This window comes from Coturnix japonica, chromosome 2, assembly GCF_054131305.1.
Source record: "Coturnix japonica strain WE chromosome 2, WE-NBRP24, whole genome shotgun sequence".
NCBI classification, from domain to species: domain Eukaryota; kingdom Metazoa; phylum Chordata; class Aves; order Galliformes; family Phasianidae; genus Coturnix; species Coturnix japonica.
Window position 1 is genome coordinate 30,425,705 of NC_140664.1, and position 12,604 is coordinate 30,438,308.

Below are 12,604 nucleotides of genomic sequence, written 5' to 3' on the forward strand. Positions count from 1 at the left end.
CATTTGCACCACTCGCATCAGAACTAAGAGCAAGCAGATACTGATAGCAACCAGAGGAAGACAATATTATTTCACACAGAATTTCAGTATGCCAATTAAGACCAAAGCAGCCTGCAGATTTAAAATTCTTCCCAAAGGACCGCAACTTGAATAAGTTGTCATAAAACAGCAAAACTGAAAGCCCTGGGAAGGCAGGCAGTCTATCAGCCATCAGCACAGAGCCTGGGGACCTCAGATCATGGCAGGCCTCATCAGATGAGCTGCAGAGGTGAAGACTATGTTTGTGTCAGAACTTGTTAACTCTTATTGAAAAAAAAAAACAACAACTCTTTGCACAGTCTTTCTATGTAAAGCACCGAGCTTTTTGAAATAAGAGTTGCCTGCTACTGTTAATGTGCACACACATTGTGTTACACTCTTGCTTAGTCTATGTGCAGCAGCAATAAAAAAATTCTTAGAATTATAACCAACAAAACAGTTAATTTCTGAGAATTAAAATTCACATCTACTCCTTAAAATGAAACCCTGAATTCACCCAAAGTAAGCTGATGTGATATTAGCTCAGATTCCACAAAAAGCAACACAGCTGCTTCAGCCCTTATCTGAGCTCGTTAGGTCACACATAACACTGCACTGATCTAACTCTGCAGTCTTTACTTTCAGAGCCAGCTCTGTTAATATTTAAGGGGTCTTTGCCCTGGACTCCATTTGCCAGTGCAAAAGAAAACTGATGGTGATAAGTGAATGCAAAATGCATATGAACTATAGGATTTCTGACATTCAGATAGATTTGAATAATATCACTACATTATTTCTTGTTCTTTCAGGCTTTTTTTCTGGTAAATATAACTTTTAGTGTTTGGAGCCTATTACAAGCAGACATGAGATCCAAATCCCATTGGAGCCCACGAATTTGTACAAAATATTTGTTCAAAAATATACTTTGTGAACGTATTAATGAATAAACAAAGAAAGAACATCGCTAGAAGTTTCAGCTAAGAATTTGTCAGAGAATCGTCTCTCCTGCCAGCACAGTTGTGCTAGAAGCAGCCTCTGACAAATGCAGACAGTACAGGAAATAAATTCTTAAACCGATCCGAACTCCTTATTCACCAGATCGTCTCTGTTAGCCCTGAAATTCACTCACATTTTCACTGTGTCAGAAATTGACCCAAGATCAGCATTAAAGAAACGCTAGCATAAGCTTTTTATGTTTGCTATAGAACATTCATCTACAGTGCTTTTGTTGTTGCTGCTGCTTGGTTGCTGTTGTTTTTGTACTATCAGTCCAGATTATTGACTTCATGCCATGTTTCTTTCTTTGCTCTTTTTCCTGTTCTGGTTACCACTGTATTTCTCAAGACATCTTTCTTATTAACAGAAGAAACACATCTAAATTCTGCTGCTCAAATTGAGCTATTTCCAAGGCTCGCTACGTGTTCTTTGACAACAGAACATGACTTCCTCCTTACTTTGCAGAAGCTGATGGGAACTTCCCCCAAATGCTGTTTCTTACTCTCCTATTTCAATATTCCTATTTATTGCTATTAAGTAGAAACCACTAACTGCATTAACCTTACTAGCAGATCTATGCCTGTTTACATACCAAATGAAGCCAGGCATTTAGGCCTCACTTAGAATTTCTTCTACATAACAAATTCCACTCGGGTAGGAAGGTTCAAACAACTGTATAAAACCTCATCTATTGCAGTAAGATTGGAATTTGTTTACTTGCCAAGGTTGCTTACACAACCAGCACACATACCAAAGAGGCCCATCAGATCAGAAAGTCCAGCTCCTGGCAAACTAGGAACTAATCCTCAGACAGAAGAACTTGTTTAATAAACATAGTAAGAGACAGGAGATTGAAACTACCCGTGTATTCCAAACTTTATTCATACACTTGTGGTTTCTGCATACACGTGGAGTGCCAGACCTGATGATCTAAGCTCATTTGTCTTGTCTTTGCTGATGACAAACATAATAAAACAAAATCAAAGCAGACCAAATTGCTTGGCTTTATGACGTTAAGATTACTAATAACTTTAGAGTGGTGCTTTTTGAAGTTCCTCTTGTCTTAAAATTTGCTTCATTTGTAACTTCTAAAAACCTCCCTAAAGGAATGACAACTTACTCCCGTGGTTTAGTGCTCACAAGAACCCGCAGGGGCTTTCTGCTGTTCAAACACATTTTCAGGAAGCAATCCACTTCACTGAAGGGTCGCAGAAAAACCAGGTCACCATTAATGGCAAAGATTTTTTTTCCAACTTCCAAGCCTGCCATCTAGAAAACAATAACAGTTGTGTACACATTTCCCATTTACAACCAACAACGCTGTATTTTCTTCTTGCATGCAACCCCAATACAAACAATGACCACACATTTAAAGGAAATTACTTATGCAACCTTTATAAAGTACACAAGACATCAAAAGACACCCAAAGTGTTCTGGGACTGGTTACAGTAACCTATGAAGAGATCTAAAGACAAGCCCTAGTCTCATTCAGGAGGTTATGAAAGCATTACTACATTAGTTAATATTGGTAAATTAACAAAACTACCATCACTAATCCAGTTGGTTTCGATGTTGGGTGTTTTTGTTTGGTTTTTTTTTTTTTGGTGATGTCACCTAATCTGTCTTTCTCAAAAGGAATTAAAGCTTCTTTTGTAAAGATAAGTATATACTAAGATTCAAAATAAAATGTATTTTTTAGAACTTTTATGCCCATACCTTTGAGCAACAAATTTATGTACAAGCTTTAAATTGTGGTTTAACAAGAAAGAAATAATTCCTGCACATATTCCTATAGCCATATATTCTATTAGTGGTCTGCTGCATCTATTTCTAATAAATAAATTCTACTAAAACTTCAGTTCCACAATGAGACATAGAAAGGTTTGAAATCCAGGTCTGAACGTTTCTTCCCATGGAAGTCTTGTTCTATATGTTCATACGTAAGACTCCCATGCTGTTCACTAGATAATATCAAATTACTCAAATTGCAACTAAAGCAATACTAAGAAATTGAAAGGCTGTAATTTATTCATTCATATCTCTGAATTCTAGACTTTGCTTAATATACCCTTTGTTATGAAATACATTAAATGCAAGCTACAGACTACCATATTTTTCTACATTCATTTAATATGCTTTTGAAGGATGCTAACTCAACTCATGAGCAATGTCATAACTGAATATTTTAATAAGCATAAAAATAAATGTATTATTTTTGTATCAGAAATAATGTAGAAAACAAGTGTTGGTAATCCTCACAGTTCTATTTTGTTTCAAACTTAACAAAGCAAGATTCATAACCACAGATTTCTCAGGACATTCTCATATATTGCATTATCATCTACTACACATTTTCTTAACTGATGTAAAATAAAACAGGAAATTTAATTTATAATATTTAATACCTCAGCATTTGATGCTTTCTCCACCACCTTAATAATTGGCACCTTATTTTTATCTTCTAAACTGAAACCATAGGTACCTTCATTAGATTTAATCTGAAAAATAGAATTTTTCAAAATATTGTTCAGAAAGGCATTTAGTAAAGTATAGCTCAACTGATAAATGAACACACAGTCCTCATTTATTGTCACTAAAACCAATATTTTGTTCTCATCCAAGTATATAATCGTTTGGTTTAACTCACCAACAATGACTTCGCTATGACATTTTCCACTACTTTCAAATCATGTTTCATTAATCTGTGTTTCATATTTGACCCTTCCATTTCTTCATCCGCATAAAAACGGAACAGCAGTGGTTCATCTTTAAATTCACTTTTCTCTAACACTGTAAGAAACAGAAACACAGACTAGTAGTACAAGTACAGTAATTGTAATTATTTTGTGCGTGAACATAGTGAAATCTTAATTTTTATTCTAATAGAAACTTTTTTTTTCCCCTGGATCCATTATATATAGTTAACACAAGTTCCTTTTCAGCTACAGAATCAGGATTTCGCCAAGCTTAGGAATACACATTAGCCTGAAAAGCTTTTAGTGAAAATGCAAAGCACAAGATTTTTGCTTAAAATAGATTTAAATATACAGTTTTCAAAAGTTCTGCTGGCCAACTGATGGAAATGTTCACAACAAAGACCTGGCAATCTCCAAATGGTGAAGTATGCCAGGTTCAGTATTAGAAATGGGTTTGCTGGGACTATTGAAGCAACCAGAACAGCAGACAGATACAGTCTGCACGTTCAAAGACCAAAGGGCAAAAGAATGAACAGCGTCTGAAAGGACATTAATCCTCCATCCTTATCTATACCAGCTGATGAGAAAATCATTTCCTCCTCATTGTATTTCAGTGAATGACCCACTGCTTCACTTGTTTCACTGAAATTTTCCCTCTGATGGTATTAAATGCAACCTTGTTCACCTCATTTTTGGTGCTCTCTTCTTTGTTCTCTGCTATCATTAGCATTTTCTTTTTTTCTTTTTTCTTTTTTTATTTTTTATCTCTACAATCCACATTCTACAGCTGCCACCACTTCACATTTTTGGAATTCATGTTCCTCCACTCATTCCATTTCTCCAAAAATGCTTCCTTTCTTTCCAACATTACCTCAATTACCACTTTCAGTCTCATCTGGGTAAACAAGTATTACCCTGCTTAAGAATATTCTTTCAAAGTACAAAACTGTCAGTATGTGCTTTGACTTAAAATAATTTTCAGAGTATAAAATGGCTTGTTTTTTTCTTCCTGTGGATTATAGCAGTGGTATAATGAACCACCTTGCAGTTTCTTCTTTAAATCTTCGAGAGCCCCAACTTTTCTCTTCACCTATGTAGATGGTTTAAGAACAAGCATAGCTTGTAGAGAATGCGTTTACTTACCATGGTGCATAAAGCCATTATCACAAAGAGCTACACCAAAGATCATAGCTTCTTCCCTGGTCCGACAATCTCCCTGTTAAACCATAACATGTATTTTTTAACATACCTTAAGATATCAGCAAAATGCTATTTGCAAAGGCATAATCTCACAGGGCCAGCAATGTTTGTAGATTACATTTACCATCATTACCATTCAGATCTTTATGGTGAGCATATGAAATATTATATAACATCAATATTATACCTTGTTACAGATAAAAATGGAAATACTTTAATAACAGTGCATTCTCAATTAAAATTGGACATAATGAAATCTAAAAATATCGTCACTTTTTACTTTTATTTTATGAAGCTGGTACATATTGACTGAGTGAACAGGTTATCCCATTCCTGGTTTGCATAAAATAAAATGGAACCATTACAGCAAATTGATGCTCACTGTTATCCTCCTAGTTAATAATTTAGTTTTCATAGCCTATCCATTTCATTTTAAGCCTCAAACAATGTTACATGCTGAATCACAAAGCTAAGTCTCATTAAAACATTTAAAGTTCAATTGCAAATAAGGAAGATAAGTACTAAAGTAATGAATAGTATAGCTACTGACAGCTGAATTCTGCTATTAAGAGGATTACACTTACACGCACAAACTGTTCTAATAACCCTCACAGTGTTTGGATGTTATTTCACTTATTCCATCACAACCTTTCAAATCAGAAATGAAATACAATATTTAGACAAGTACATAAATCCAAAGGTATAAACTTGCCTGTGCAATCAACCAGTCTATGAGTTTGTTAGCCATGACAACAGATTTGTAGGTACGAAGATGATAATCTTTATCCCTGCCCAAAATGAAATAAATACATATGTCAACCAAAACATCAAAAGAGTCTAAAATCAAAGACAAACAAGCAAACAAAAAAACCCAACCCTTTTTCTTTCTACACAAGGTAATACAAGCATGAATTGAGCATTTTGTAATGGTTCAGAAATAGAGTTTCTAAAGTTGCCTATGGAGTAAAGCAAGTCTAACCTTTCAGTACAGACAGAAAGAAGGAGGCTGAACAAATCTTAGACATATCATTGCCAATTACGTCACTGAAGTGGAAAGACAGGTACCTTGTTATAGCTGGGACTCTACAAATGAAGTAATGGAGAGTTAGTATATTACTGGTATACGAGTATATTAATAAATACAGTAAGCATCTAAGAGTATATATCAGGATCTAGAAAGAGCTTAAAGTCTGGAGAAAAAAAGAGGTCATCCTGAACATTGTTTGTAGCCATTTTATGCAGTAATATTTTTTTGTCTTCGTAGTCCCTCCATATTTTTACTTCTCCCAGGAGACCAATCTTAAGGTATGGATTAGGTTTCCTAAGTTTAAACACAAGATTTTCATCTTCAGAATATACATAATTCTTTGGAATAAATCTCTAGGGATTTTGCAATTGGACTCACCTAATTACTGGGGTAAAGAGACTGTGAAGGCGACAGTACAGTCGTACACCCTGTTAAAGAGAAAGATGAGTTTAGTTACTCAATTCACACCCCAGAGAATATAAGGCAAATGGACACAGAAAGTTCCAATGCACTTCATTTAGCTAACAAAACAAAACGATTCGGATGCCTATATGTGACAGAAGTTAAAAATTCCAGATAACAATATTGATTATTAAGTAATGAGAAATATTTTAAACCAAGCTTCACTGACATACATGTAAAAAAGAATTATCTTTACGGTAGCATTAACATTCTTCTAAAACATAGTATTTGGAAAAAAAAAAAAATAAACCTCAAAATTGGAATGACAAAGCAATGTTCCTGCATATTAAGGTTTCCCCAATCTCTGCTCAGTGTTCTACACACAAAGCAAAGGAAGTTAAATATATATACATGTATACTTATATTGAAATTGCAAATAACTAGTAAACTTAAAAAATAAAACAACTCAGATATGTGAAATGCTCTCAATATTTCAATTGAAATAAATAAACAAATGAAACATGTGGAGGAACTTAAAATACTACCACCAGAAAATAGCATTGAAAACAAACAAACAAACAAAACAAACAAAAACAAACAAAAAAAACCCACCACATAAGTAATCATTTGTAGATTATAAAAAATAATCATGTTTATAACATGCAAGGTGAAACTTGAATAACAATAAGAAAATTGTGCCAAAGTAGACTTTCCTTATTACAAATGGAAAACAAAATCCAGTTCACATATAATCACCTATATGAATATAGGGACAGACAAGTGTGTGGGGATGTTGTGTATTCTTGCATAATATTGTACTTCACTCCTCAAGTAGAATCTCCATCTTGAATGCATTTTTCTTAGTAATAGCAACTGATTTATTTTTTACCTTAGAAATCACTTCCTGCATCTCACTCCTTGGATAGTATGTTCCGTCATCATATCGGAATCTGTACAGCATGTGTTCAGGTTTGAACTGGTGCTTATCAGTAACTAAATAAAAATAATAATAATAAAAAAAAAAAAAAAGTACATTGTCAGGTTATACTTTCTACAGGACAGTAAAGAAGAAGGACAAAGTCATTGATTCTAATAACATGTCCATTACAAAATAGATTTCTGACACGGGGAAATGAGTAGATCATCTGCCACAAGTTGCTCTATGTCAGTGAGGTAACTCACTGTTTCAAAACATTCAAGTAGCCCACAGGAAACTAATAAATTTTAAGTAACAGGTAAAGAATAAGGTAAACAGACCACCTGGGAACAATCTAGAAAATCGGGCTCTTGCATGTGTTGTAGTCTCCAGCACTTTTGCAAAGTTTAACAATCAAATAGCCAAGAATACAGCTTCTTTTTCCAATCGTCAATCTACGTTTTCCACAGTATCCTCTATTCTAATTCTTGCTGAAGCCCATCTCAGATGTGAGTCAGTAAAAATCCTCCAGAAATACCTGACCAGTCCTGCACTGAGGAGGGTAGAGGGCATGTCTTCTACTATAAAGAGACAGCGGAAGGTCTTTGGTGCAAGAGACTTGCAACTCTTACAAGGATGGCCTAGGTTGGAAGGGACCTCATGGATCATGAACCTCCAACCACAGTCAGGGCCACCAACTTCCATATTTGATACTAGACCAGGCTGCCCAGGGCCCCATCCAACCTGGCCTAGAACACCTCCAGGGATGGAGCGCCCACAACCTCTCTGAGCAGCCTGTTCCAGCACCTTACCACTCTCATAGTAAAGAACTTCCCCCTGACATCCAACCTAAATCTTCTCTTCCTTCAACTTAAAACCATTTCCCCTTGTCCTGCTGTTATCTGTCAAAACATTTTCATGCTGTCAAACACCTCAGTACCTCCCCACATCATTGAATTTGTAGAATTTGAACATGATATATACAGTGGTTTCACTGATGTCATATGCAAAGGAAAATAACTTTTCTACCTGCATTTGACATATCTACAGATAGCAAAGTCCAAGACATTATTCTGATTATCTTGAACTGATGGCTTGTGCTGAGGTGATTATCCAAAATAACGCTTCTTTTACATACCATAAATTCACAGTACATCAGACACAAAGTTCACACATATAATGCCTAGCATAAAAGTTGAAATGAATTTTACTGTAGTAGGATCATTTAAACAGGAATATATATCTTGGAAAAACTAAATTCCTACTGTTGGAGAAAAAAATACATATTCCAGTAGATCAACATACATTAAGAGTTTTTAAAATTGGAAACTACAGAAGATAGAAAACACCACCAGGATCATACTGCAGAAGAAAGAAAAATGCCTGCAAAGCACCCTTCCATTCTTACTTGCCCATGAACAACAGAGAAGGCTCTCTGCTGTGAAGAACGTAGTTTTGTCTTCACAGCCCCTGCTAACACCAAAAACTATGGTAGCAGGCCCACAAAGTTGCCACATCCTGAACTCCAGAAAGCAAGGAAACCAAACAAAGATGTTTCCAACTCAAATGTATTCTGCAAAATACTAAGTATATCTAGGAAATGCTGTTAGTGAAGCTGCAAATTACTATTCATTTTAAGGTTGGTTTGTTTTCTGTTTTTTTATTTTATTTTATTTTATTTTATTTTATTTTATTTTTTTTATATAGATGTGATTTGGCTTGTTGTACTTGAGGATGAATAGATATAACAGCCATTGGTATCTACCATTTTCAGGTGTACATTTGCAAAAGCATGGTTTCAAATGCTTGAAGATGATAAAATGCATCACTATCGCTAAAATACAGAACTCCAAGTTGTTTTGTATTTCACTACCAACCCTATACCTATACATTCTTTTGGGATAGATTTCTATATGGCACACTTCAGGTTTGAACAGGTTATTTTTACTTTTCGCCCAGGGTAATTTTGACTCAGATCAGTATACCAATCCAAAAAACTGCATAACCACATAAATACTTATCCATTTAAAATCATCTGACATTTAAAATGAGCTGATATTCACATTAATTTTCTAGCTACAAAGTTCCTTACTGCCTTGAGAGGAAGATTCCACCTATAATCATCAGTAATAAGTGACTGGACAAAATATCTCACTATGACAATGAATAAACAGATTTTATCTTTTGCAAAACTTGAAAAAACAAGGAAAAGAGCTTAGCTTCTAAGAGTTCACATACAAGGAAGCAAAACAATGCCCATCACAACATGGGTCTGGCATTGCTGGAATCAAGCATATGCTAGAAAATGTTAGGTCTAACAAAGCCCCCTACAATATTTGCAGTGTGAATAACAGCCAAACTCCCTTGCTCCCTCTGTGAAAACAGATGGTTCATTCAACTTTATTTTAAGAGTTCTATTTTCACTGAACCACAGCTGGATCCACTATTCAAAGTAACATGTCTGGCTCTAATTTCAGTACTCTAATATAATTACCCATTTATCTCATGAAATTACACAATATTCATTTAATTCTGTATTGAGAAAGTCTATCAGTGTATTTGGGATATAAATTACAAGATCAAGTACCAGTATCTAAAGGGGAGCTATATGAAAGAAAGGAATAGACTCTTTAGCAGAGTCTGTTGTGATTGTGCATGGGAAAAAGGTTCAAAACTAAAAGAGGAGATTTAGATTAGATATAAGGAAAAACTTTTCTTAAAATAAATGTGGTGAGGAACTGAAACAAGCTGCCCAGAGAGGCAGAACTTTAAACTTTTGGGTTCTTGGCTGGATTTAGCAACTAAACTTGCAGTTCCCAACAAAGGATCAGGTATATTTACCAGCAACCAGCTGTGACAGTTTTTGCCCTCCCCTAACTAACAACGCTTAGTCCAACATATGTTCCTGAAAAGCCTCACCTACATTCAAGGCTTAAATTCTTAAAAGCAGTCTCTCCTTCTGTCTTATTCCAAGAGCTATTTTTTCATAGAACAGAACAAAAATATTTCTATAGATCCCATTTGCAATGTTGTAACAGATCTAATCTGATTAAATCAGGGGAAGATCCCCAGTTCTATGTGTGGGCAACAATCTCAAAGGCCCCTACAAAGACATACTGAAGATGCAACATACAACCATGTTTCTGTTAAACAAAATTAAGCCCACTCCAATTACAACAATTACCTGGAAAACAAGCAAGTTAAAACTAATCATATTTACCATGGTGGATAATGCCATTCTCTAATAAAGCTTGGCCAAGATGAACGCCTTCTTCAGATCTGTGTATCTCTCCAATTTCTAACAACCAGGACACAAATTCACTGAAGAAAAACAGATATTAAACAAACTTGAAATGTCATGCCACCATATCTACTATATTTTCTTCTCAGTTACAAGCCTAGCAAGATTTCTTATTAACTCAGTAAGAACTTCTTAAATCAAATAACCATGAGAATGCCATATCACATTCAAAAAAATAATTTCTGCTTTTGATTATTTAGACATGATACGTAGGTCATTCCAAAAGTAATGCCTCCTATTTATGACACTGCGCTTCAAAATCTGCATGGCCATCCAGAACACAGCTTATCTTTGACATCGCTGCCATTACTGCTGAAATGCACCACTCACTGCCCCACCATTTGGTCTCCATAAACATTCAGCAAGTGTGGAATGTCAGTGTGTGCCATTTTTTTATGCATTTTTTCAAGACTGCTCCTCTGCTGTCATCTGTCAAACAGCAAGAAAATACCACAAATATCTGCCTCTGATGTCATAGGCCAACAAAATAAAATAGGAGGCACTATTTTCTGACGAGCCCTACTACATGAAAGTTTCCCTTGATATGCCTTGCCTTTCCTGCTCATATGTTTCGTCTTGTAACATGGTGAATATTTTCCTTCTTTTCCAAATATATATATGTAATTATTTATTTGAAGTAGAATAGAGAAAACAGATCAGGCTCTCAAATCCAAGGAAATCCCCAGAGCACTACCTGCACCTGTACTGGGTGGATATGTCATGAGGGCAAGATGTAATGGCAGTATGATAGGTCTGTTATTTCTGAGACATTCTGAGCACAGAAAGAAAGTATATGGCACACAATGAGGAAATATTCTGGTTATGTCACCATAAATCTGATGCAGTCCAGAGATACCAATCTTATGGCACATCAGATTTTTGCACGTCTGTTACAAATCAAAATGTTGCATAGATAGGGAGTGCAATATTCATGGGTTCTAACTGGTGACCCAGAGAACAGCACACTTCAAAAGGGTCCATTTCAAAGATAGAACAGAAAAGCCACCTTTCATTTAAAGGTTTAAATGTTTTACACAACTCTATATGACGAGTGTATTCTTCAACTTCTTCCAACAGTTCCTCTGAGGAAATGATTCACAACTCAATAATTAATCTTAATTCCAGTTTTAACTCTCGCCAGCTACAAGATATTGGATAGTACATGAAAATCTCCTGTTTCATTTCCTCTTATGGACACAGTAGTGAGAATCTTCACCAGAACACATGGTTGTATAAAACAATGACTATAGTTTTATAAAACCATATTCCATACTCATCTGTCTTATGGTCAGAAGAAAAAAGGATAAGCTCTCTGCCTACAGAAATGCTTTTTTTTTTTTTTTGTAATATACAGTACCTATTGCTTTCAATTCCTCATGCATGCATGAGGATAATGGTATTCTAAGTATCATCCACACAATAGGTGTAAATTTTTAAGTATGTATGCTGCATTCAGTAATTCCATATCTGACATTCAGGTAAGAGGAGAAGGGAAACGGTTTTAGTGAAATCTTTGTTTTAGGTGGATTAAAGCAAATTTGACACTCTAAACTAGGCATTTTGGAAACAAAAATGCATTGAACAAGTAGGGAATTATTTCTCTAAAGAAATTATGTTATTGGATGTATTTTCATAGTTTCAACCTTTGCAGCCTTGGCCCTTTAAAAGCTACACATCCAGATTCAGGCAGGCCATTTTACATTTTGACTAAATTCTAAGAGACAAATAGTTCTAACAGACAATGTGTGGTTTTCATAAAATCCCAAAGAAGATTTAAAATGTGTTTTTAGAGAGTTAAAATTCATGGTCTTGAATGTATATAATACCTTCCAAGAAAGCATTTGGGGAACGTGGTTAATTTCCTCTTCCTGTCTTTGATGAGACTCCCTTGCTTGCACATCATTTTGTACAGCCTTTCTCCTTGCTCAGAGATCATCACCCAAGTATCTTGTTCCATGCCCAATTTTAAACCTGTTAAAAATACAACAAAGTTTTATGAAACGCCATTGCCTTTACATTTCAAAATCTTCACCAAAATGGAGAAGCA

The 12,604-nt window shown here is 35.2% G+C and overlaps 1 protein-coding gene across 2 annotated transcripts in view; it reads right to left on the reverse strand.

The window, feature by feature from the left end:
* The window catches only part of PREX2 (phosphatidylinositol-3,4,5-trisphosphate dependent Rac exchange factor 2), a 158,328-nt gene that overhangs the window by 79,641 nt on the left and 66,083 nt on the right, over positions 1-12,604 (reverse strand). For both annotated transcript variants that reach the window (XM_015855723.3, XM_085539455.1), the window contains exons 10-18: positions 12,384-12,528; positions 10,477-10,577; positions 7,230-7,333; positions 6,317-6,366; positions 5,624-5,699; positions 4,855-4,927; positions 3,663-3,805; positions 3,421-3,513; positions 2,135-2,283 (exon numbers count right to left, since the gene is read on the reverse strand). In XM_015855723.3, coding sequence (XP_015711209.2) covers positions 2,135-2,283; positions 3,421-3,513; positions 3,663-3,805; positions 4,855-4,927; positions 5,624-5,699; positions 6,317-6,366; positions 7,230-7,333; positions 10,477-10,577; positions 12,384-12,528 — 934 coding nt within the window. The remainder of the gene's footprint in view (positions 1-2,134; positions 2,284-3,420; positions 3,514-3,662; positions 3,806-4,854; positions 4,928-5,623; positions 5,700-6,316; positions 6,367-7,229; positions 7,334-10,476; positions 10,578-12,383; positions 12,529-12,604) is intronic.